At 46.4% G+C, this 25,000-nt stretch overlaps 1 protein-coding gene across 1 annotated transcript in view; it reads left to right on the top strand.

Annotated features, from left to right (window-relative positions):
• Positions 1 to 25,000, top strand: part of si:dkey-215k6.1 (transmembrane protein 132C) — a 327,832-nt gene that overhangs the window by 244,717 nt on the left and 58,115 nt on the right. Inside the window, exon 4 of the mRNA XM_060907575.1 lies at positions 219 to 402. Within this exon, the coding sequence (XP_060763558.1) occupies positions 219 to 402 (184 nt within the window). The remainder of the gene's footprint in view (positions 1 to 218; positions 403 to 25,000) is intronic.

Raw genomic sequence — 25,000 nt, forward strand, 5'->3', positions numbered from 1 at the left:
TAATTGGGTTCAGGTGAACCTCTCAGTCCTGACAGTAAATGACTTTAATTGGGCAGTGTGATATGGTTTCTACCATATATTCACCTTGGTACACACACACACACAGTGTGTATGCAGTAGCAGGCTCTCTGCCAATTTGCTTCTTTAGTTTTTCCACTTCAGCTTTGAGGTTCAGATTAAATGTTGAAGTGTCTCTGTTCCTTCTGTGTCTTCTGCAGGATGGATGTCTCCTTTGAGGAAGTGATGTTGGTGGATTTTGAGATGGATAACTTCATCACGCTGCAGGCGTCTCACTCCATCCTCTGGAGGGTTGAATATCCATCTACAGGAGAAACAGCTGAATCCGTCACACTCGTCTACGTCAGACAGAGGGATGTCCTGGGTATCGTCCCACTTGCCGAGGTCAGAAAACTTTCCTCACTTCCCCACTGTCCTCCTGTTCCTCCACACAAACCAATCACAGCCCAGGAGTAGGGGTATCGAAATTACAGAGAAACTGGACTGAAATAAAAGTATTGGTACTGTGTCAAACTCGTACTGCATTAAAAGTAGAAGATCAGAAAAAAAAGACAGAAGTGGAATAGAAACTCTGTCACCCTGTTGTCCAGAGAGCAAAAGTTCAAATCCTCACAATGCCACAGACATCTGAGTGCAGGTATCAACAGGGCATGAGCTCTGTGTAGGAGGGGCATACTCTCTCCCCTGTCAATCACAGAGACACTAGCCAATCATAGGCATCTGTAAGATCTTCATCTTCAGCTGTAACAGAGGCCTGCAGGTTTTGTGCTGAAATACAGTAAATTGGAGTTTGGAGATATCCCATCTATCCAGCATCAGCTGAAGATAAGCAAAACCACAACATGATGCTCCCACCACCATGCTTCACCATGCCTACGGTGTACTTAGGATGAGCTGCTGTCTTGTTTTTGCAGCAAACACGTCTTTTTGAATTTATAATTACACTCAAAGTCTTCTCGCTTCATCTCATCAAACTGTAACACATTTCACCACAGGGTTTGGGGTGATTTAGGTAAGCTTAGATGTTTTTTTTCTCCCATGAGAATATCCACCCTACCCCACTGCTCAGACATGTGAAGAATAGGAGAGATTGCTGTCACATGCAGGGAGTGAGCAGTACTCTCCAGATGCTCCTGCAGCTCCTTTAATGTTGCTCGAGGTCCCTCAGCAGTCTCCCTGATAAGTTTTCTTCTTGTTCTTTTGCCTGTTTTGGAGGGACGTCACGTTCTTGGTGCTCCATTTTCTCCAAGTGTTGATGATCATGGCCTTCACGGTGTTCTATGGTATTAATTTAGTGTTGTGTAGATTCTTTTGTCCCTTGCCTGATTGATAGCTTTCCTACAGTGAGATCTGTACGTCCTTTGTAAGTTCTTTGAGGAACGTGGCTTCAGGAGTCCAGTGAATCCAAGAAGATATGAAGAAACTCGTAGAGAAACAGCTGATCATTATTTGGGGTTAATCAGAATCACGTGAGTGATGACAGGGGTATGATGATTACTTTGGAAAATTTTTAAAGGCTGTTATTTAGTTTAGCTGGAGATGTGTTGTCCTGATGGAGCTGGTGATAGATCCAGGAAAAGATTTTTAAAAAATTAGATGTTTGTAATAAGTATTTTGAAATAAATATTTATTTTTGAAAGTTCTTGAATAAAATACAAATCTTAAAACTAGCAGCTAAGTTAATTAATGAAGTCCAATCACTCGAGTATCCTGCTCAGGAGTGGGAGGAGCCAGAGGTGCACACTTATGACATCAGATGTCTACATGAAGTAAAGACGGTTACCGCCTCTTGGAACCAAAGGTTACATCTTTATTTAATGGTTCTATATATAAAGGGTTCAATGTAGAACCTTTTTAGGAGGCCACAGCACGCTGCATAATTATTGGCCCCCTGTAAAGATCAGTAAAAAGGGGTTAGGAGAAAAAAAATCCATCTTTTGGTGAAGTTGCTTTACCTCACACTAAAAAAATGAGAAAAATCCAACCTTTAATTGAATTATTCAGAGAAAAACAAATCCCTCATCTTTACAAGGGGGTGCCAGTACTTGTGGAGGGCGCTGTAAATACTGTAAGACAATAATCTGCTACATTTGCTACTCCCTGTAACCTACACTAGAGAATGATGCTCACTATGTAGTGCACTAGTACGCATCACAGTAGATCAGTGAGATGTTGACTCTGACCTGCAGGGTTCTCGATTAAATCTCTGAGAACCGTACAGGGTTCCTGTCGCAGTGCTCTCTGGAGTGAATAGGGTGCAGTTTAGAGACTTGTGGATTTGGATTTGATTTGAAAGAAACTGGAATTTAAATAAACAGAAATCACGTCTAATACTGCTTCACTGCAGCTAATACAAAGTGTGTGTGTGTGTGTGTGTGTGTGTGTGGTCAGAGGGTTAAGCTCTTAAGAAGGATTTTTGTCACACAGTCAGGACGAGCTGCTGAGATCAGTGCAGTCATTGTGTGTGTGTGAGTGTGTGAGTGTGTGTGTGAGTGTGTGTGTGAGTGTGTGTGTGTGAGTGTGTAGCCCAGGGTCTTGATGCATACCGTGTTAAATGAACAAGCTTAAAGCCACTGTCACATCTTTAATTTTACACATGGAAGGCCACAAAACACACACATGCGCACACACACACACACACGCACACACACACACGCACACACCATTCAGCACAGGGAGTCTGAATTGTCATTGCTACTTAGCGCATTTTGGGTTTGGCAGTATTAATACTGCCAAATGAGAAAACACGAACACACACACACACACACACACACACACATATATACATATATATATGTATATATTAGGGTGACCAGATTCCCCGAGTCTAAAACCGGGACAGTTTGCGCGTGACCGTGATACTCGTGCACGCACACGCGTTTTGATGTAAACATGCGCGGCTCAAACCGGCTCAGACAGGTGCTTTTATCATTTTGTAGAAGTTCACTTTTATCAACATTTCAGAGAATAATCAAGTATTTTCTTGTTACCTACATGCACTTCTATCACAATTCAGTTAAAGTAAGAAAATCAGACAGCAGGTGTGATGATGGGGAATAGGCCAATAGCCTAAACTTCAACTGATTTATTTCACCTTTGTGAAAATGCCAAGAAAATACATTGCTTGCATATTAACATCAACATTTTATGCGATTAACTTTTTTTTTTAAACAATAGGCTATGCATTGTAACAGGAATGAGCGCATGAGCCTAATCGCTGTCACCTCCGAACCTTTACCCAAAATGCCTCTGCTTAATCTTAACCAGTGTCGGCTATTAACGCTTTTGAAAACGTGAACCCTGAGTTGAAAACAGCATCAAACAAGTCAAGACAATCTGTGATACAGATTAAAGACACATGAAACAGATGAAAGACAACAAAAAATGTTTCAGAAACACAGCCACCCTAAAGAAGATGCCATTTTATTGCATAATTTTACATGATGAGTGAATTTGCTCCAGTAGCGCTTTATTGCCCGAGAGCCTGCTGGGAAACTGCGAGTAAGTATCGTCGAAATTGGCCCGGGTAATGAGCAAGGCTTCGAGAGTAGGCGCGGTCATGCGATTCCTCTCGTCAGTCCAGGTGTTGCTCATGAGTGAAAATATTCGCTCAGCTGGAGCATTGGTGCCCGGTAGGCACATGGCAAACTGGCAAAGCTGGCTGACATTGCTGTAAGGAATCTCCCTGCTCTTGAAGTGCGCGAACATCTCCGCCCAGTGCTCATCCGTTCGGCATTGTCGCGCAGTAGTTGACAGCCACTAGCGAAAAAAAACGTTATAACGCGGCCTCTATATTGCAACATTGTACAAATAGATACATTGTAAGGTTGACTGCGCACACACGCACATTGATGCTGAATTACTAGAAGCTTTATTGACATCTCGTTGGCTATATATGATCACTGTAACCAGGACAGTTTGTTAGTGTTTGGTGTAAACCGGGACATTTCAGCGTCCCGTCAGACCTTTGTCGGGACTGGGGACACGCAACTCAAAATCAGGACTGTCCCGGTCAAACCAGGACATCTGGTCACGCTAATATATATATATATATATATATATATATATATATATATATATATATATATATATACACACTACCGTTCAAAAGTTTGGGGTCACCCAGACAATTTTGTGTTTTCCATGAAAAGTCACACTTTTATTTCCCACCATAAGTTGTAAAATGAATAGAAAATATAGTCGAGACATTTTTCTGGCCATTTTGAGCATTTAATCGACCCCACAAATGTGATGCTCCAGAAACTCAATCTGCTCAAAGGAAGGTCAGTTTTATAGCTTCTCTAAAGAGCTCAACTGTTTTCAGCTGTGCTAACATGATTGTACAAGGGTTTTCTAATCATCCATTAGCCTTCTGAGGCAATGAGCAAACACATTGTACCATTAGAACACTGGAGTGAGAGTTGCTGGAAATGGGCCTCTATACACCTATGGAGATATTGCACCAAAAACCAGACATTTGCAGCTAGAATAGTCATTTACCACATTAGCAATGTATAGAGTGGATTTCTGATTAGTTTAAAGTGATCTTTATTGAAAAGAACAGTGCTTTTCTTTCAAAAATAAGGACATTTCAAAGTGACCCCAAACTTTTGAACGATAGTGTATATATAATGACACAATGACTTCAACACACAAATAAAATCAATCAGCAGTTAAAGTTGCAGTCAGTGATTTTTGCAGACATCAATGGAAGATTCAACCAATCACATTTTCAGTATTCCCTCAAAAGCCACGCCCCCAAACACACACCCAGGCTGGAACACCTGAACGCTGCTGTAAAAATGCGACAGAGGTTTCTGGGTTCCAGTTCAGTGTGATTGACAGGTGAGTCAAGACGTCTTCTGGTCGGATTGCTCAGATGTTGTTGGTTCTCATCCTGTGCAGGACAGAGACCAGAGTTTCTCCTCTGAGCAATCCCTAACCCTAACCCTATCATAGGAACGACACCAGAACACGAGACGAACAGTTCTGATTTACACATCACAGAGACACCTCTTACCTTTAACTGCTGGAGGGTTTTATATTCTTTACAGAATAAAAGAGAGTGAATAAGTGAGAGGGTAGAAGAAGGTGAACCTCAGGCTCAAACTGCTCATGCAGTTGCAGTGATGGTTGTTCTCGGTCATTGGAGTGTCTCTGATCTGAGACAGCAGTGCAGCTGCAAATCACAGGTTTATATTAAAGCAGTCGGTCTACAGTCATATGTTATCATTTCCATAGCAACAGCTCATTCACAGGGATGTCTACAGTGCACGTTCTGCTAATAATAAACAGATTCAAAAATGTGTGCAATTGTTGATATGGTGAAGTTTCCTTAAAGTGAGGAGAAATGTGTTTATGAACCCTGGTGAAAAAAAATGTGCTAAGTGTACTAAAATTTAGCATATTTTTGTGTACTTGAAGCCACACTAATCCTCAATAGACTTCAAGTGTGTTTATGATTAGTTAACTTGAGGCATGCTATTTTGGAACAACTAATTTTGTACTAAATATATCTCATCTCATCTCATTATCTCTAGCCGCTTTATCCTTCTACAGGGTCGCAGGCAAGCTGGATCCTATCCCAGCTGACTACGGGTGAAAGGCGGGGTTCACCCTGGACAAGTCGCCAGGTCATCACAGGGCTGACACATAGACACAGACAACCATTCACACTCACATTCACACCTACGCTCAATTTAGAGTCACCAGTTAACCTAACCTGCATGTCTTTGGACTGTGGGGGAAACCGGAGCACCCGGAGGAAACCCACGCGGACACGGGGAGAACATGCAAACTCCGCACAGAAAGGCCCTCGCCGGCCCCGGGGCTCGAACCCAGGACCTTCTTGCTGTGAGGCGACAGCGCTAACCACTACACCACCGTGCCGCCCCTAAATATATTTTAATTGTAATTAAATTGTAAAAAAAGTGCAACTTGAAGTGTATTTAGTGTACTTTTATGTGCTAAATTACACATAACTTTCACTTAAAGTATATTTTAGTATAATATATTTCTATAAAGTGTAATATAGTATAATTATTTTAAAGTGTGTTAAAAGTGTTAGCGTGAAAACGTGATGTTAGTATACTTTTTATATATTTACAAAAAGTACAATTCGTGTAAGTACATTTTCAATATACTATTGAAAATATGAATATACTTTAAATACAATAAAGTACATTTATTTTTCACCAGGGAAACTTTTATGGAAGGAGTCTCCAGTGTCAGTGCTTCATCACAGTCAGACGTGAAGCTGGAACTTCTTTACATTCTTTGCTTCATGGTGTAAGAAGCTGCATTTTTTTGTGAGACTGGTGAGGGAACGACTATTTATTGCTGCTATAACACAAGATCCACAAACACCTGGGGATGCGCTCTTATAGGAAAATACTCAACATATGGGTGGTGTCAGTTTCTCCACTTCATCACTCCACCCTGTCACCTTCCTCCAGTTGTGCAGAAAGATCTGCTCCAAATTCTCCTGAGTACAAACACCACAGTTTCCCACTGTCTCCTCAAGACCTCCCAGAGCTTTGTGAAGTATGAGGTGTTTGATCTGGTTCCTGTCTCCACAGGACTCTACCTTTTATCTTCTACAGGAGCTTGATGAGCTCATTTAGTCACAGTGTATAATAGATGTCAAATTCAGACACCCCGGGAATCCATTACAGCACTAAAGGGCCCCATTTTGTTTGGGCACAATGACGATGTGGCTGGTTAAGCAGCTTGTGGACTCTTTTATGATCACATCTGTCACATCCTTCACATGTTTCATTCCTCCATCGTCTGCCTCAGGTACTCTGTCAGTCTCTTGCTGGATTAACGCTGCGACTGTGATGTGGAATCTTGTCGGTTTGACTCGAGGCAGTGGTGCTCAGTGTGGTCATTTAAAAAGAGTCCAAGTCTTCTTGTGGATCATATCAGAGAGGACAGAGAGAGAGGGTTCATCTGTTTTTCCTGTGTGACATGGCAAGTCTGTACAACTCTTTGACCGTGCAACTGGGTGGTTAGGAATGGTACCACACCCAGATTCTGCCCATTTCAGTTGGAATTTGAAGCGGTAATTAGTAGTAAGTAGTAGTGGGTTGATCTGATGAGTTTATATTGTGGATGATCTTAATTTGGCAGTTGATCTGCTGTTCAGAGGAATCAGACAGTTCACATCATTAAATAAATAAACTAGAGGGGCATTTGGAGAGCACAGACTTCCCCCAAGGCCAAACTCACAAACTTAGTGAAAGTGATACTCAATTCATGGATCTGACCCGTGATTCGGATCTGCTCCAAAATGTTATTGAGTCTTCCTTGGCCTATGCTTAACGCTTCCATCAAGTTTCATGGAAAACGTGTTGGCAGGGTCTGTTCACTCCTCACATCCTTCCAACACAGGGTGGCCATCAGCCAGGACACAACGAGCATCTTCCAGTGTATATCCATGCTTCCAAGCTGAGTGTGGAAGTGGCCCAACTACACCTGTGCAAGAAAAAACACAACTTCAGCATCCTTCATCCATCTTCAGTAAGAGCTTTATCCTAGTGAAGATTACAGTGGATCTGGAGCCATTGCCTGGAACACTGGGGTAATTTTGGAAAACTCACCCCAAGTGGTCCACCAGTAGACAACATTTCCTGCTGTATCACCACCCCGCCCTTTTAGTATCCTCTACACTTAATCTGTTGCTGTGTTTTTGCTTCCATGTTGATCACTACAGCAGGAACTCAAATCAAGAAATGGTTCAGAAAATACAGGATGTAGTTCTCTTTCAGGATAGTTCTGTAAGTTCTTTCAAACTTTCTGAATCCTGACATGCCTTGTCTAGGACACATCTCACCAGTCTCAGTCTTTCTCAGAAGAAGAGAGCCACCATGGAGACCTCCTCTGGAGATGTGTGTTTGAGGAACTGGTACTCTGACTGTGTTCTGCTGTAGAGGACCAGCGGATGGGGTCCTGACCTAGTGATTTGGCGTTGATGGTACTGTAATGAGAGTGAGAGTGAGAAAAGGTCTAAGAGCTCCTTCTGACTCTGATGTGTGCTTGATACCTCCATCATCTACAACACACACCATCACAGCCAATCATCATGGAGCAGAAGATGAAAGCCAGCCAATCTGAACAAGTCTGAGCTTTAATGCCCAGCTTTTACTTCTTGGAGTAAATAAACTACTGAAAGAGAGAGAGAGAGAGAGAGAGAGAGAGAGATGTGAATGAAATGTTACTCTAAATCACTTTAATAATATCAGATGCTCCATTTCTCTCTCTCTCTCTCTCTCTCTCCCCCAATCTCTTTCTCCCGGTGTTGTTCTCCCTGCAGGTTCTCCGTCAGCAGCGCCGTGTCTGAGCTCTAATTAATTCTTAATTGGAACACTTGTTTATCTTTGTTGTTTGATGTTTCCAATGAGTTCCTGAATTACCCAGAAGGCCATGCAGCTGATAGTGGGTGGGGCACAGATTAATGCCTGTCTAATTTTGATTGTGTTCTGATTGTGAATATTAGAGAGAGAGAGAGTGAGAGAGAGATCAGAAAAAGGGAAAGAGATACAGAGAGAAGTGAGACAGAGACAGACAGACAGACAGAGAGAGAGACAGATGACAAACAGCATCTGTGTTTGTAATTAAAATTTGGTGTGGTGCTACACAGTTGCCATGGAGACGCAATAAAATGTTTAATTATAATTCATTCATTATTGCTGAATGTGAGTACTCATCTCCTTTCACTCCAGTCTAATATTTCACCTCTCATCTGTGTGTGTGTGTGTGTGTGTGTGTGTGTGTGTGTGTGTGTGTGCTTCAGAGTTAAAAGTTGGAAATGAAAGCTAAAATTTGAAAGTTACAATATTAACTCAGATGAAGTGATTTGCATAAACACACACTGTTTAATTACCATATAACAGAACTGCAAATACACACACACACACACACACACACACACTGGACTCATGGAAATATATACAGGGGATAGGGAGAGAGAGACGGGGAGAGAGAGAGAGAGAGAGAGAGAGAGACAGGGAGAGAGAGAGAGAGATGGGAGAGAGAGAACGAGAGGGGGGATAGAGAGTGGGATAGAGAGAGAGGGGGAGAGAGAGAATGGATGAGAGAGAGAGACAGAGTGGGATGGGGAGAGAGAGAGGGGGAGAGAGAGAGGGAGAGAGAGAATGGGTAAGAGAGGGAGAGAGACAGAGTGGGATAGAGAGAATGGGTGAGAGAGAGAGTGGGATGGGGAGAGAGAGTGAGATAGAGAGAGAGAGTGGGTGACTGAGAGTGGGATAGAGATGGGGAGAAAGAGAGAGAGTGGGGAGAGAGTGAGCTAGAGAGAGGGGAGAGAGAGATAGAGAGAAGGGGGAGGGAGAGAGAGAGTGGGTGAGAAAGAGGGGGAGAGAGAGAGGGGAGAGTGCAGTGATCACAATGTGAAAGTCGTGTACGAGTTGATGGTAAACACACAGCTAACAGAAATGAGGGCGTGTCCACCAGCTGCCGTGTTGCCATAGTTACCGTACCATACCATACAGTGGTGCTTGAAAGTTTGTGAACCCTTTAGAATTTTCTATATTTCTGCATAAATATGATCAAAAACATCATCAGATTTTCACACAAGTCCTAAAAGTAGATAAAGAGAACCCAGTTAAACAAATGAGACAAAAATATTATACTTGGTCATTTATTTATTGAGGAAAATGATCCAATATTACATATCTGTGAGTGGCAAAAGTATGTGAACCTTTGCTTTCAGTATCTGGTGTGACCCCCTTGTGCAGCAATAACTGCAACTAAACGTTTGCGGTAACTGTTGATCAGTCCTGCACACCGGCTTGGAGGAATTTTAGCCCGTTCCTCCGTACAGAACAGCTTCAACTCTGGGATGTTGGTGGGTTTCCTCACATGAACTGCTCGCTTCAGGTCCTTCCACAACATTTCCATTGGATTTGTCATGAAAATGCCAGGCTGAATCTCGTCGAGGTCTTTTATTAATAACTCAAGCACACACGACGTACATAACACATGCTTCTAACCTAGCATCTTCCTGAACAACTGACTAAATTCCCAGAATTCTTAGCTTCACGTAATGACGTCACCAATATGCGTATGATAACTGATAAACATTACATCACATCACATCTCCCCCCTTAGTTAAGTAAATCATTACCAGAAAATCAATCCCCTGCTTATAACTAAAACCTCGTCTCGTCTCGTCTTCTTCCCCTTATCCGGGACCGGGTCGCGGAGGCAGCAGTCTAAGCATGGAAGCCCAAACTTCCCTTTCCCCAGACACCTCGGCCAGCTCCTCGGGAAAAACACCGAGGCATTCCCAGGCCAGCCGAGAGACATAGTCCCTCCAGCGTGTCCTGGGTCTTCCCCAGGGCCTCCTCCTGGGGGGACATGCCTGGAACACCTCCCCAGGGAGGCATCCAGGAGGCATCCGAAAAAGATGCCTGAGCCACCTCAGCTGGTTCCTCTCGATGTGGAGGAGCAGCGGCTCTACTCCGAGCTCCTCCTGAGTGACTGTGCTTCTCACCCTATCTCTAAGGGAGCGCCCAGCCACCGTGCGAAGGAAACTCATTTCAGCCACTTGTATCCGCGATCTTGTTCTTTCTGTCATTACCCAAAGCTCATGACCATAGGTGAGAGTCGGAACGTAGATCGACCGGTAAATTGAGAGCTTTGTCTTTTGGCTCAGCTCCTTCTTCACCACGACGGACCGGTAAAGTGACCGCATCACTGCGGAGGCTGCACCGATCCGCCTGTCGATCTCACGCTCCATCCTTCCCTCACTCATGAACAAGATCCCGAGATACTTAAACTCCTCCACTTGAGGCAGGACTTCTCCACCAACCTGGAGAGGGCAAGCCACCCTTTTCCAGTCGAGAACCATGGCCTCGGACTTGGAGGTGCTGATTCTCATCCCAGCCGCTTCACACTCGACTGCAAACCGCCCCAGTGCATGCTGAAGGTCCTGGTTTGAAGAAGCCAACAGGACAACATCATCCACAAAAAGCAGAGATGAAATCCTGTGGTTCCCAAACAGGATTCCTTCCGGCCCCTGGCTGCGCCTAGAAATTCTGTTCATAAAAATTATGAACAGAACCGGTGACAAACGGCAGCCCTGCCGGAGTCCAACATGCACTGGGAACAGGTCTGACTTACTGCCGGCAATGCGAACCAGACTCCTGCTCCGTTCGTACAGGGACCGGACAGCCCTTAGCAAAGAGCCCCGAACCCCATACTCCCGAAGCACCCCCCACAGAATACCACGGGGGACATGGTCGAATGCCTTCTCCAGATCCACAAAGCACATGTGGTTGGGCAAACTCCCATGAACCCTTGAGCACCCTATGAAGGGTATAGAGCTGGTTCAGTGTTCCGCGACCAGGACGAAAACCGCATTGTTCCTCCTGGATCCGAGGTTCGACTATTGGTCGAATTCTCCTCTCCAGTACCCTGGAGTAAACTTTCCCTGGGAGGCTGAGAAGTGTGATTCCCCTATAATTGGAGCACACTCTCCGGTCCCCTTTCTTAAAAAGAGGGACCACCACCCCAGTCTGCCACTCCAGAGGCACTGTCCCCGACCGCCACGCGATGTTGCAGAGGCGTGTCAACCAAGACAGCCCCACAACATCCAGAGACTTGAGATACTCAGGGCGGATCTCATCCACCCCTGGTGCCTTGCCACCGAGGAGCTTGCAAACCACCTCAGTGACTTCGGCTTGGGTAATGGATGAGTCCACCTCTGAGTCATCAGCCTCAGTCTCCTCAGTGGAAGACATGACGGTGGGATTGAGGAGATCCTCAAAGTATTCCTTCCACCGCCCGACAATGTCCCCAGTCGAGGTCAACAGCTCCCCACCCGCACTGTAAACAGTGTTGGCAGAGTACTGCTTCCCCCTCCTGAGGCGCCGGACGGTTTGCCAGAATTTCTTCGAGGCCGACCGATAGTCCTTCTCCATGGCCTCCCCGAACTCCTCCCAGTTCCGAGTTTTTGCCTCCGCAACTGCCCGAGCTGCAGCACGCCTGGCCTGCCGATACCCGTCGGCTGCCTCAGGAGTCCCAGAGGTCAATATGGCCCGATAGGACTCCTTCTTCAGCTTGACGGCATCCCTTACTTCCGGTGTCCACCACCGGGTTCGGGGATTGCCGCCTCGACAGGCACCGGAGACCTTGTGGCCACAGCTCCGAACAGCTGCGTCCACAATGGAGGTAGAGAACATGGTCCACTCAGACTCAATGTCCCCCGCCTCCCTCGGAAGCTGGGAAAAGCTCTCCCGGAGGTGGGAGTTAAAGACCTCCCCAACAGAGTGCTCGGCCAGACGTTCCCAGCAGACCCTCACCATACGTTTGGGCCTGCCAGGTCTGTCCAGCTTCCTCCTCCGCCAGCGGATCCAACTCACCACCAGGTGGTGATCAGTTGACAGCTCAGCCCCTCTCTTCACCCGAGTGTCCAAGACATAGGGCTGGAGATCAGATGAAACGACTACAAAGTCGATCATCGACCTCCGACCTAAGGTGTCCTGGTGCCACATGCACTTATGGACACCCCTATGCTCGAACATGGTGTTCGTTATGGACAAACCGTGACTAGCACAGAAGTCCAATAACAAAACACCACTCGGGTTCAGATCGGGGAGGCCGTTCCTCCCAACCACGCCCCTCCAGGTGTCACTGTCGTCGCCCACGTGAGCATTAAAGTCCCCCAGTAGCACAATGGAGTCCCCAGTCTGAGCACCCCTCAGTACCTCTCCCAGGGACTCCAAGAAGGCCGGATACTCTATACTGCTATTTGGCCCGTAGGCACAAACAACAGCAAGAGCCCTCTCCCCAATCCGAAGGCGCAGAGAGGCGACCCTCTCGTTCACTGGGGTAAATTCCAACACATGGCGGCTGAGCTGGGGAGCTATAAGCAAGCCCACACCAGCCCGCCGCCGCTCACCATGGGCAACTCCAGAGAAGTGGAAAGTCCAGCCCCTCTCGAGGAGCTGGGTTCCAGAGCCCAAGCTGTGCATGGAGGTGAGCCCGACTATCTCTAGCCGGTACCTCTCAACCTCCCGCACAAGCTCAGGCTCTTTCCCCCCCAGCGAAGTGACATTCCATGTCCCAACAGCCAGCCGCTGTGTCCGGGGATCAGGTCGTCGAGGCCCCTGCCTTCGACTGCCACCCAATCCACACTGCACCAAACCCCTACTGCTACCTCTGTGGGTGGTGAACCCACAGGAGGTCAGGCCCACGTCACCTCTTCGGGCTGAGCCCAGCCAGGCCCCATGGGCAAAGGCCCGGCCACCAAGCGCTCACATACGAGCCCCAACCCCGGGCCTGGCTCCAGGGTGGGGCCCCAGCTGTGTCCTACCGGGCGACGTCACGGTCCTGGATTTTTTCTCCATAGGGGGTTTTTGGTGAACTGCTCTTGGTCTGGCCTGTCACCTAGGACCTGTCTGCCTTGGGAAACCCTAACAGGGGCATAATGCCCCCGACAACATAGCTCCTAGGATCATTCAAGCACACAAACCCCTCCACCACAATAAGGTGGCAGTTCTAGGAGGGGTAACTAAGACCTTCACTGCCAAATTTACTTTCAAATAAACCTGTAATAATGCATAACATGAACGGCTGGTAATTACTTCAAATCTTTGTTACTGTTATTCTTACTTGCTTCATTTAGGTACCATTAAACAAATGAACTCATTAATGAACTGTTTATTCATTAACTCAAGTATCACTACCTGTTAAGCATCCACAACATAAAAATTCAACATTTCAAATCATTTTACATTCTTGTTACATTTCTCTTTTTTTTTTTTTCTCTTACCACCTTCAGTTCTATTTAGGCACATAGTCCTTGAACCAGATAGGAGGGTTAATAACTCTCCCAGATGATCTTTTGGGGGTGGTAGGTGGTAGGCTTTGGGACACAGTGGGACCGGGAGTGACAGGCCCCACCGAAGGAAGGGAAGGGGAGCCCGGGTCACAGGAACTGGCATGGCTCTGGTCACTAGTCTCTGATGCAGTGACCTGTTCTGATGACCCCGGCACTTCCTGGATGTGTCTCCGGTTCCGACGGGTGAGTGTCCCTTGGTCTGTTTGGACATAGTAGGACCTGGGCTCAGATGCCTGCGTGATGACTTTTGCTGGAGTCTTCCAGCCTTTCTCTCCATCCAACTTGATGTTGACGTGTTGACCCGACTGCAGTACAGGTAAGGGCCGTGCTGAGTGTTGTCTGTTGTAAAAGAAATGGTAGGCACTTTTGGTTTGTTGGTCTTTGCTCTTCACAGCATCGTAGTCAACGGGACTCGGAGCCAGCTGCGCAGGTACGATGGGAACCGTCATCCTGATCTGTCGTCCGATGGCGAGTCGTGCTGGACTCAGACCTGTTGCAGTGATTGGAGTAGCCCTGTAGCTCATAAGGGCTAGGTGAGGATCTGGCTGCCGCAGGATGCACTTTGCTGTGGCAACGCTCCGCTCTGCTGCCCCATTGGCTTGTGGATAATGGGGACTGGACGTTGTGTGTTTGAAGTTGTACTGTTCACTGAATGCTTGAAACTCAGCTGAAGTAAACTGGGTACCATTATCTGATACCAGCTCCAGGGGGATGCCCTACCTGACGAACATGCTTTTCAGGTGAGCAATCACTTGCTGACTGGTGGTGGTAGTCAGCTGTGCGATTTCAATGTCACGTGAGTAATAGTCCACAACAATGAGGTACTGTTTACCGTCTTGTTCACAGAGGTCAGTGGCAATTCTTTGCCACGGACCACCGGGCAGGGGCATGGTCATCAGTGGCTCGCGCCTCTGTGTAGGCTTATTCTTCAGGCAAAATCCACATGCTCTCACCATTTCAGTGATGGCGCGGCCAATCCCTGGCCACCACACCGACATGCTGGCACTTCTGTGACACTTATGCCGCTTTTCCACTACAAACGCGGCTGAGCCGTGCCGTGCTGAGTCGAGCTGAGTCGAGCTGAGCGGGGCTGTTGGAGTTGCATTTCGACTACAACCGCGCTGAACCATGCTGGCTGGAAGTGGGTGGACACATTGGGTGGAGTTAGCGAAAGTGGGTGGACGTCAGGTGATGTCGTTAAGCAGCGCAAACAGTGACATCAGTGACAGTGGCGGAACAAGTCAGAGCCGGGCCGGGGGCGGGGCAAATGACCGGGCCCTTTATTAAAGCTTATCATAACATCATTTTAGGCTACAAAATGTCCGCAACTGCGGTGTTTACCAATTTCAACACTACCGGGTGCAACTATGTTATTTAGTACATCAAGTCCTTCAAACGAACATGTAACTCAGAAACAAAAAACATTAGGATACTGTACATGGCTCATAATAAAACATCAATAGCCTATACTGCGCACATTATTTGAAGGGCATACGAATGAGCGCTCAGAGGTTGCAACGGTGACAGGAAGAGTCAGAAATAAAAGGAGGGCGGTGCAAACCTCACTGAATGCACTGTGTTTACCAATTTCAACACTACGGGGTGCAACTATGTTATTTTGTACATTAAGTCCTTCAAACGAACATGTAACTCAGAAACAAAAAAACATTAGGCGACATACTGTACATGGCTCATAATAAAACATCAATAGCCTACTGCGCGCATTATTTGAAGGGCATACGACGAGCCTTGCACTCCGCGAACTCGTCCACGATGCTCTGTATGTCACTGATTCAGTGATCTTTTAAGCGGTAGTCTCACGACCCGGAGAGTAAACAATAAACATGGAGGACATGGAGTCGTTAGTGTTGCTGGTCTTGGTGCTGTGGCTTGTTGTCACCGACAACGCCAACAGATACTGGCAAGAGCGTATAGATGAGGCGAGGCGCATAAGGCTTCAGAAATTCTCGTAATTTGTAATTATTCTCCTTCCGGGTTTGCGGTGTTTACAGATCCCAGCGCGCTCGCGGGGCGTGTGTGGGCATGTGAGGACACTCCTCCTCACCAATCAGTGCACAGGGGAGTGTCTGCTCACGCCCCCAACCTCACTCGGCACGGCTTGGCTCGCTTCAGCCCCACTCCAAAACGGTGCGAGTTTTAGGGGCTAAGCAGGGCTGAAGCGAGCTGAGTCGTGCTGGTTTTTGGTAGTCGAAACGCGAGCCGTGTCGGGCTGAAGTGAGCTGAAGCGAGCTGAAAAAGGGTAGTGGAAAAGGGCCATTAGTGAGCCCCTGATGGCCTTCATGTAGCTGGGACAGTACGTCTGCTTGCATTGAGCGAGGAATGACGATTCTGTCGTCATACAAGAGAAGTCCTTCTGTTTCTGACAAGTGTGCCCTGGCGGCATGGAACCTGTGTAGTGTGTATGGAATGCGTGCTAGCTCACCTGGCCAGCCGGCTCTGGTGTAGCGGATGACAGTCTGGAGATCAGTATCCTGGCCAGTGGCTGCCCTAATCACGTCCAGTCTGTCACCTGTTATTGGTCTTGTTCCGATCACAGCTTGTACATAGGCCTTTACCTCGCGCTCCGTGTCAGATGCGTCTCTGTCTGGCAGAGGATTGCGTGACAACGTATCCGCCACAACAAGTTGCTTTCCTGGGATGTGCACGGTGTCTGCATTGAATTTCATGAGACGCATCAGCAATCGCTGACATCTCACAGGTGCCTTGTCGAGGTCGTATGAGTTTATGAGAGGGACGAGTGGCTTGTGATCAGTTTGCAAACAGAATTTCTCCATGCCCTGCAGATACCTGGTAAACCGCTCACATGCCCATACACTGGCGAGACACTCTTTCTCGATCTGGGAATACCGTCGCTCGGCTTCTGTCAACGTTCTGGAACAGAAGGCCACTGGTTGGAGTCCATTCCTCTGCTCCTGTAACAATGCAGCCCCCAGACCGAAGCTACTGGCATCGGCACTGACTACAGTTGGTCTGGTTGCATCGTAGTACGCCAGCACTGGCGCGGAGGTCAGCATTTGCTCTACTCTCTTGAACGCTTGCTCCTGTGCCTCTCCCCAAACCCACACCATGTCCTTTTTCAGCAGGCTGTTGATGGGGTGTATGACAGATGAGAGGTCAGGGAGGAATTTCCCCAAATAGTTGATCATTCCGATGGTCTGCCGTAACTCTGTCATGTTGGTGGGACTCGGTAGCTCTGTTATTGCTCTGACTTTGCTCGCGTCCGGCCTGATGCCGTCTTTCCCTATCACGTGGCCAAAGTACTGGATCTCAGATTTTCCAAACTGGCACTTACTCAGGTTGAGCATTAGTCCAGATGCTCTGATGGTCTCCAGCACCTTTTGAAGATTCTCGTCGTGGTCCTTTCTATCCTTGCCAAAGATCAGAATGTCATCCATGACCACCACGGTGCCTTCATGGTCTCTCAGGAGGGCACTCATTTTTTGCTGGAAAATTTCCGGGGCCGAGGTTATGCCAAACGGCAGCCTCCGGAAACAGAAACGACCCACCGGCATGATGAATGTCGTCAGCCTCCTGCTACTGGGATCAAGTGGTATTTGCCAAAATCCACTGGAAGCGTCAACAGTGGAGAACACAGTAGCGCCTGAGAGCTTTGGTGTGATGTCTTCAAGCGTGGGCAGGATGAATCGCTCACATTTCACTGCCTTGTTTAGTTTTGTCAAATCAACACAGATTCTGGGCTTTTTGTTCTTTTTGATCACCGGCACCATGGGGGCGCACCAATCAGTGGCTTTGTGCACCTCTTCTATGATGCCCAAGGACTGCATGCATTTCAGCTCCTCTTCCACTTGAGGCAGGATCGGGAAGGGAATGCGGCGAGGTGTGGCGATGCTATAAGGAGTGGCATTGGGCTTGAGCTCAATTTTCACAGGCTCACATTTCAAAAGTCCAATATCTCCAAAAACATCCTCGAAAGTTTCAATTCCATCCACTCTGTGAATTAGCCCCATTTCGGTAGCTATTCTCCTTCCCAGCAGGCTGGTGGTGAATGGGCCCCTCATCACATAAATCCAGAATTGGTGATTCACACCACGTTTCTCAGTCTCTGCTAAGAATTTGCCTTTGCAATCGAGCTTTCCACCAGGACTAGTGAAAACTGCATTTGTTTCTTTCAAAACAGGGCGCTGGGGCAGGCTGAGGAATGTCTGCTCTGATATCACTGTAATATCCGTACCTGTGTCAATTCTAAATTGCACAGTGCTCCCTTTAGTTTGCAGATCTGTAAGCCGCTTGTCTTTGTCGACTTCGGATTTCTCAGTAACGGCTCCTAAGAACCAAGAGCTGCCCTCGTCACTATCACTGTTAGCTGCTGCCACTGCTCTTACTGCCTTCGTTTTGCACATCACTTCAAAGTGTCCCTTTTTACTGCATTTACGGCACTGTTTGCCGTTTGCTGGACATGCTCCGAACTCATGCACTCTGCCACATCTCGAACATCCATCTTTCTGTTTCAGTTGCCCTCTTTTAGCTTTAGCATTACTTTGTTTTTTCTCTGTCTGTTTGAATTGCTTTGGTTTACGTGTGATTGCACTTACTTCACTCTCTGGGGATTTGGCAGTGAGGCTTTGTGCCTTGATGAGCTCTGACTGTCGCGCGATGTTGATGGCTTTTTCTAAAGTCAAATCCGGTTCGAGCTGCAGTTTCTGAGACACCTCCATGTCCACTAATCCAATGACAATACGATCCTGTATCTGTTCATCTTTCGTAGCACCGAAATCACAGTACTCCGCCAGTTCATACAAATGTCTCACAAATGCCTCTATGCTCTCCCCTTGCTGTTGCGAGTGTCTGTGGAAGCATGCATGCTCGTGGATGACATTCCGCTTGGGAACAAAGTGTTTGTCAAACTTTTTCATCATTTCCCCGTAATAATCCTCAACATCCTCAGGAAAAGTGAATGTGCTGAATATGGGCTCTGCTTCGTTACCCATGGCGTAGAGCAGTGTGTTGACTTGGATTTCGCCATCCTCCTTGTCGAGTTTTGTAGCAACTTGGTAGCGAGAGAAGCGCTGTCTCCATACCGGCCATGTTGACGGTTGGGTGAAGTCAAACGACTCTGGCGCATGAAACTTGGCCATCTCATTGCTTCAGTCGAACTTCTTCTCCTCGCGGTCGATCACTCAGTCACTGGGCCACTTCTGACACCATGTCATGAAAATGCCAGGCTGAATCTCGTCGAGGTCTTTTATTAATAACTCAAGCACACACAACATACATAACACATGCTTCTAACCTAGCATGTTCCTGAACAACTGACTAAATTCCCAGAATTCTTAGCTTCACGTAATGACGTCACCAATATGCGTATGATAACTGATAAACATTACATCGCATCACAGATTAAGGTCAGGACTTTGAGTTGGCCATTCCAAAACATTCACTTTATTCTTCTTTAACCATTCTTTGGTAGAACGACTTGTGTGCTTAGGGTCGTTGTCTTGCTGCATGACCCACCTTCTCTTGAGATTCAGTTCATGGACAGATGTCCTGACATTTTCCTTTAGAATTCGCTGGTATAATTCGGAATTCATTGCTCCATCAATTAGAGCCCTGCACTCCCGCGGGAGTCCCGCGGGACCCGCCGCAAAGCAGTGCGGTACGGGACAAATTTTGAAAGCTCATTGCGCACGCGGGCGCACATATGCAGCACGGATGGGAGCGGTGATAAGCTGCAATCCCGCTAACTAAAAACATGCTTGAAATAAAATTTATAAATTATTAATTTATGTCTATCATATATAACTTGTGCTGGATATTTTATTTGGCATTAATAAAAACACTTTAAAATACCTAAATTGGCAGAGAAAGTTAGATTGCCAGATTGAGTGAGTAATGGCATCTTAAACTTGCCATTGATCACTCTAATGACTCGCAGTTCACACCCAGCTAGCAGGAAAACCATGAGTGAATTGATTTACTTACTTTTTTTGTGGGCGCGGGCGGGAGCGGGACTGAAAATCATAATTCTTTGCGGGCGCGGGCGGGACTGCACAATGCGGGTGCGGGCGGGAGCGGGACTGAAAAATCCGACCCGCGCAGACCTCTACCATCAATGACGGCAAACCGTCCTGGCCCAGATGCAGCAAAACAGGCCCAAACCATGATACTACCACCACCATGTTTCACAGATGGGATAAGGTTCTTATGCTGGAATGCAGTGTTTTACACATGCAGTGTTAGTCTACAACTTTAATCAGAGAGACAGGTTACACAGTGACGGTAGGCTTGACTCAATGCTATCCCAGAAATCCTTCCTGTAATATGCAAATTTGGCTGTCCAATCAGAGGCGGCCAAATTTGCATATTACAGGAAGGATTTCTGGGATAGCATTGAGTCAAGCCTACCGTCCCTGTGTAACCTGTCTCTCTGATTAAAGTTGTAGACTAACGCAAGCAGTTAACCAATTCATTTCTTTTACTAGCTTTGCTTTGTAATAAAAACAAGCCCATTTACTTTTTTTATGCTGGTTAGAGAATTACAATGGTTTCTCATGTGATAAAAATTTGTGATTAAATATTTTAATTGTTTGACAGCACTTATTATTATTAGAGATACTACATGCTGAATTCAGAAACAAGGTAAACAATAATAAATGTGAGCTGTAGATATTTATGCTCAAATCCACTCAAAGTAGGGGGCGGGGCACCATCACGCTGTGTCAAGACAAGAACTTTCCTGAGAAATAACGTGAACGTCTGCATCATGTGGGATTTGCGGGCGGGGGCGGGACAAAATATAGCAGGCGCGGGTGGGAGCGGGACTGAAAATCATAATTTTTTTGTGGGCGCGGGCGGGAGCGGGACTGAAAATCATAATTCTTTGCGGGCGCGGGCGGGAGTGGGACTGCACAATGCGGGTGCGGGCGGGAGCGGGACTGAAAAATCCGACCCGCGCAGACCTCTACCATCAATGACGGCAAACCGTCCTGGCCCAGATGCAGCAAAACAGGCCCAAACCATGATACTACCACCACCATGTTTCACAGATGGGATAAGGTTCTTATGCTGGAATGCAGTGTTTTCCTTTCTCCAAACATAACGCTTCTCATTTAAACCAAAAAGTTCTATTTTGGTGTCATCTGTCCACAAAACATTTTTCTAATAGTCTTCTGGCTTGTCCACGTGATCTTTAGCAAATGGCAGACGAGCAGCAATGTTCTTTTTGGAGAGCAGTGGCTTTCTCCTTGCAACCCTGCCATGCACACCACTGTTGTTCAGTGTTCTCCTGATGGTGGACTCATGAACATTAATATTAGCCAGTGTGAGAGAGGCCTTCAGTTGCTTAGAAGTTACCCTGGGGTCCTTTGTGACCTCGCTGACTATTACACGCCTTGCTCTTGGAGTGATCTTTGTTGGTCAACCACTCCTGGGGAGGGTAACAATGGTCTTGAATTTCCTCCATTTGTACACAATCTGTCTGACTGTGGATTGGTGGAGTCCAAACTCTTTAGAGATGATTTTGTAACCTTTTCCAGCCTGATGAGCATCAACAACGCTTTTTCTGAGGTCCTCAGAAATCTCCTTTGTTCGTGCCATGATGCACTTCCACAAACGTGTTGTGAAGATCAGACTTTGATAGATCCCTGTTCTTTAAATAAAACAGGGTGCCCACTCACACCTGATTGTCATCCCATTGATTGAAAACACCTGACTCTAATTTCACCTTCAAATTAACTGCTAATCCTAGAGGTTCACATATTTTGCCACTCACAGATGTAATATCGGATCATTTTCCTCAATAAATAAATGACCAAGTATAATATTTTTGTCTCATTTGTTTAACTGGGTTCTCTTTATCTACTTTTAGGACTTGTGTAAAAATCTGATGATGCTTTAGGTCATATTTATGCAGAAATATAGAAAATTCTAAAGGGTTCACAAACTTTCAAGCACCATTGTAGTTATCCGCCATGGTCATATCATGCTAAGACTTAGCTCATTTCCTCAGTGGCACACATGAGTGCAGTAAAGCATGATTTAGAACATAAACACTGAGAGACTGGTCTTGGGATGTATCCCAAATCACATTTTACTGTAATATTAGTGGTTTGGCTCTTCACATCACATAGCAGTCTGTTAGCCAGCATCCTGTGTAGCGCAGAGCGCACACTTGGGCACATGTCTGAGGCACTAATTAGTGCAGTAGTGTGCCATTTTGGACGTAGTCATGGAGAGCTCTCTCAGATAAGCAGAGATGGTCATGACTCCGTCCCAAACCAGATAATCGAGTAATAGCATGGCACTTTTATCTACCATAGTTAACGTGACCAGACGTCCAAGTTTGACCGGGACAGTCCCGATTTTGAGTTGCGTGTCCCCAGTCCCGACGGGACGCTGAAATGTCCCGGTTTACACCAAACACTAACAAACTGTCCTGGTTACAGTGATCATATACAGCCAACGAGATGTCAATAAAACTTCTAGCAATTCAGCATCAATGTGCGTGTGTGTGCAGTCAACCTTACAATGTATCTATTTGTACAATGTTGCAATATAGAGGCCGCGTTATTACGGTTTTTTTCGCTAGCGGCTGTCAACTACTACGTGACAATGCCGAACGGATGAGCGCTGGGCAGAGATGTTCGCGCACTTCAAGAGCAGGGAGATTCCTTACAGCAATGTCAGCCAGCTTTGCCAGTTTGCCATGTGCCTACCTGGCGCCAATGCTCCAGCTGAGCGAATATTTTCACTCATGAGCAACACCTGGACTGACGAGAGGAATCGCATGACCGCGCCTACTCTCGAAGCCTTGCTCATTACCCGGGCCAATTTCAACGATACTTACTCGCAGTTTCCCAGCAGGCTCTCGGGCAATAAAGCGCTACTGGAGCAAATTCACTCATCATGTAAATATATGCAATAAAATGGCATCTTCTTTAGGGTGGCTGTGTTTCTGAAACATTTTTTGTTGTCTTTCATCTGTTTCATGTGTCTTTAATCTGTATCACAGATTGTCTTGACTTGTTTGATGCTGTTTTCAACTCAGGGTTCACGTTTTCAAAAGCGTTAATAGCCGACACTGGTTAAGATTAAACAGAGGCATTTTGGGTAAAGGTTCGGAGGTGACAGCGATTAGGCTCATGCGCTCATTCCTGTTACAATGCATAGCCTATTGTTTAAAAAAAAAAGTTAATCGCATAAAATGTTGATGTTAATATGCAAGCAATGCATTTTCTTGGCGTTTTCACAAAAGTGAAATAAATCAGTTGAAGTTTAGGCTATTGGCCTATTCCCCACCATCACACCTGCTGTCTGATTTTCTTACTTTAACTGAATTGTGATAGAAGTGCATGTAGATAACAAGAAAATGCTTGATTATTCTCTGAAATGTTGACAAAAGTGAGCTTCTACAAAATGATAAAAGCACCTGTCTGAGCCGGTTTGAGCCGCGCATGTTTACATCAAAACGCGTGTGCGTGCACGAGTATCACGGTCACGCGCAAAGTGTCCCGGTTTTAGACTCGGGGAATCTGGTCACCCTAACCATAGTGTCGTTACCTCAGGTGTGCTGTTTAGTGTAGTGGAGAGAGACAGACAGATGGGAGCACACACTTATTAACCAGGGAGACGGGGTTTAGGGTAATAACACTGCAAGTTTAGCTTTAGCTTCACCTCGAGCTGCTGGAACTGATACATTCCCCATGAAACTGTGTGGGGGAGGGGGAGGAAGAGGAGAGGGAGGAAGGGGAGGGGTCATGCTGGGATTTCAGGTCTCAACACTTTTCCTGTCAGTTTAATGGATTTGCTGTAAATCGACACTGAAGTGGCTCCACCAATTTACAGCTGAGAGAGAGAGAGCACATGGAGAGAAAGAGACAGAGAGAGAGACAAAAAGAGGGAGAGACAACTGAGAGAAAGAGAACTCAGAGATAAAGAGAGAGACAGAGAGAGAGAGATCGCTGAGAGAGAGAGGTTTTATCCACTATAGACACTATGTTGAAATATTTCTGGTCACGTTTTGTTGTTCTTGGCTGAAAGACGGCTGCGTGTCTTTACGTGGCTGTGTTGAAGCTTTCAGTGCCTCAGACGGTGTCCTGGTGACTCTCACTGCCCCTGGTGGTCAGGAGGAATTCCACAGAGCGAATCGTTCCTGTGTCCTACCTCACTTCCTCCCTGTGTCTCTCACTGTATCTGTAAATCACACTGTCGTATTACGAGTGTTTAGCGTCAGCCTGCATGAGGACAGGGAGTTGTCTGAAGAGCTCTAACACAAACACAGACTCGTGTAATTGGACAGTGAATCTCTGATCTGCGCAGGGAGAGCTCATTAGCATACCAGCTAATTAGGAGCTAATTGCCAGAGTGCACTTCGGTGTCATTAGCATGTCCACGTCGACCTGATGGCTCTTCAGTTCAGGATAATTAGCACTCGCCACTCGACATGGATTCATGTTGGGTTGTGTCTCTCAGGCTGTTCATGATCACGCCTGATTGGTCAGCTTCAGGACAAGCACACAATGATGTTGTACTCATGTGACCTTTCATGAAAGCCAGTGTAGAGGAAGATACAGGAGGAAGTGTAAAGTCCCATGATGCATTGCAGTAGGCTAGCTGGCAGAATGATGCACCCTGTTGTGTACAGAGAACCCATAATGCACCGTGACATTTAAAGCTGATGTGTGCCCTATATAGTGAACAGGGCGAGTGGATTGGGTTGCATCCACAGTGGACTGCTGTTTAGGTGCCCTACATAGTGTTAATGATCAGTGTGTTTCTGTTTCCGTGTCACTGAACACCAGTTAGCACTAAACCGCCATCATTCCATCGACTCCCTCCGTCCTCCATTAACCTTTTTACAAACATGTTTGACCTCTGCAAAGGGCTGTGTCTCATTATCACTGAGCCCTGAAGTGGGTATTTTAAGCATTTCGATGTGCCACGCCCGCGGGCTTTGCTCCTCCTCGACCTTGTTTCCACTGAATGATGTATTTGTGAATTTGAGTGCTGACGGAGGCTATTAGTGACAGACCACATTGATTCTGTTTACACTCACCTCAGGTCCCGATCCGTCTCTCATTTTATTCTTTTAATAAACAGCAAATATTTCTAATTTATTTAATATTCATAGTGACGTACGTA

The sequence above is a fragment of the Neoarius graeffei genome, chromosome 24 (genome assembly GCF_027579695.1).
Source record: "Neoarius graeffei isolate fNeoGra1 chromosome 24, fNeoGra1.pri, whole genome shotgun sequence".
NCBI classification, from domain to species: Eukaryota; Metazoa; Chordata; class Actinopteri; order Siluriformes; family Ariidae; genus Neoarius; species Neoarius graeffei.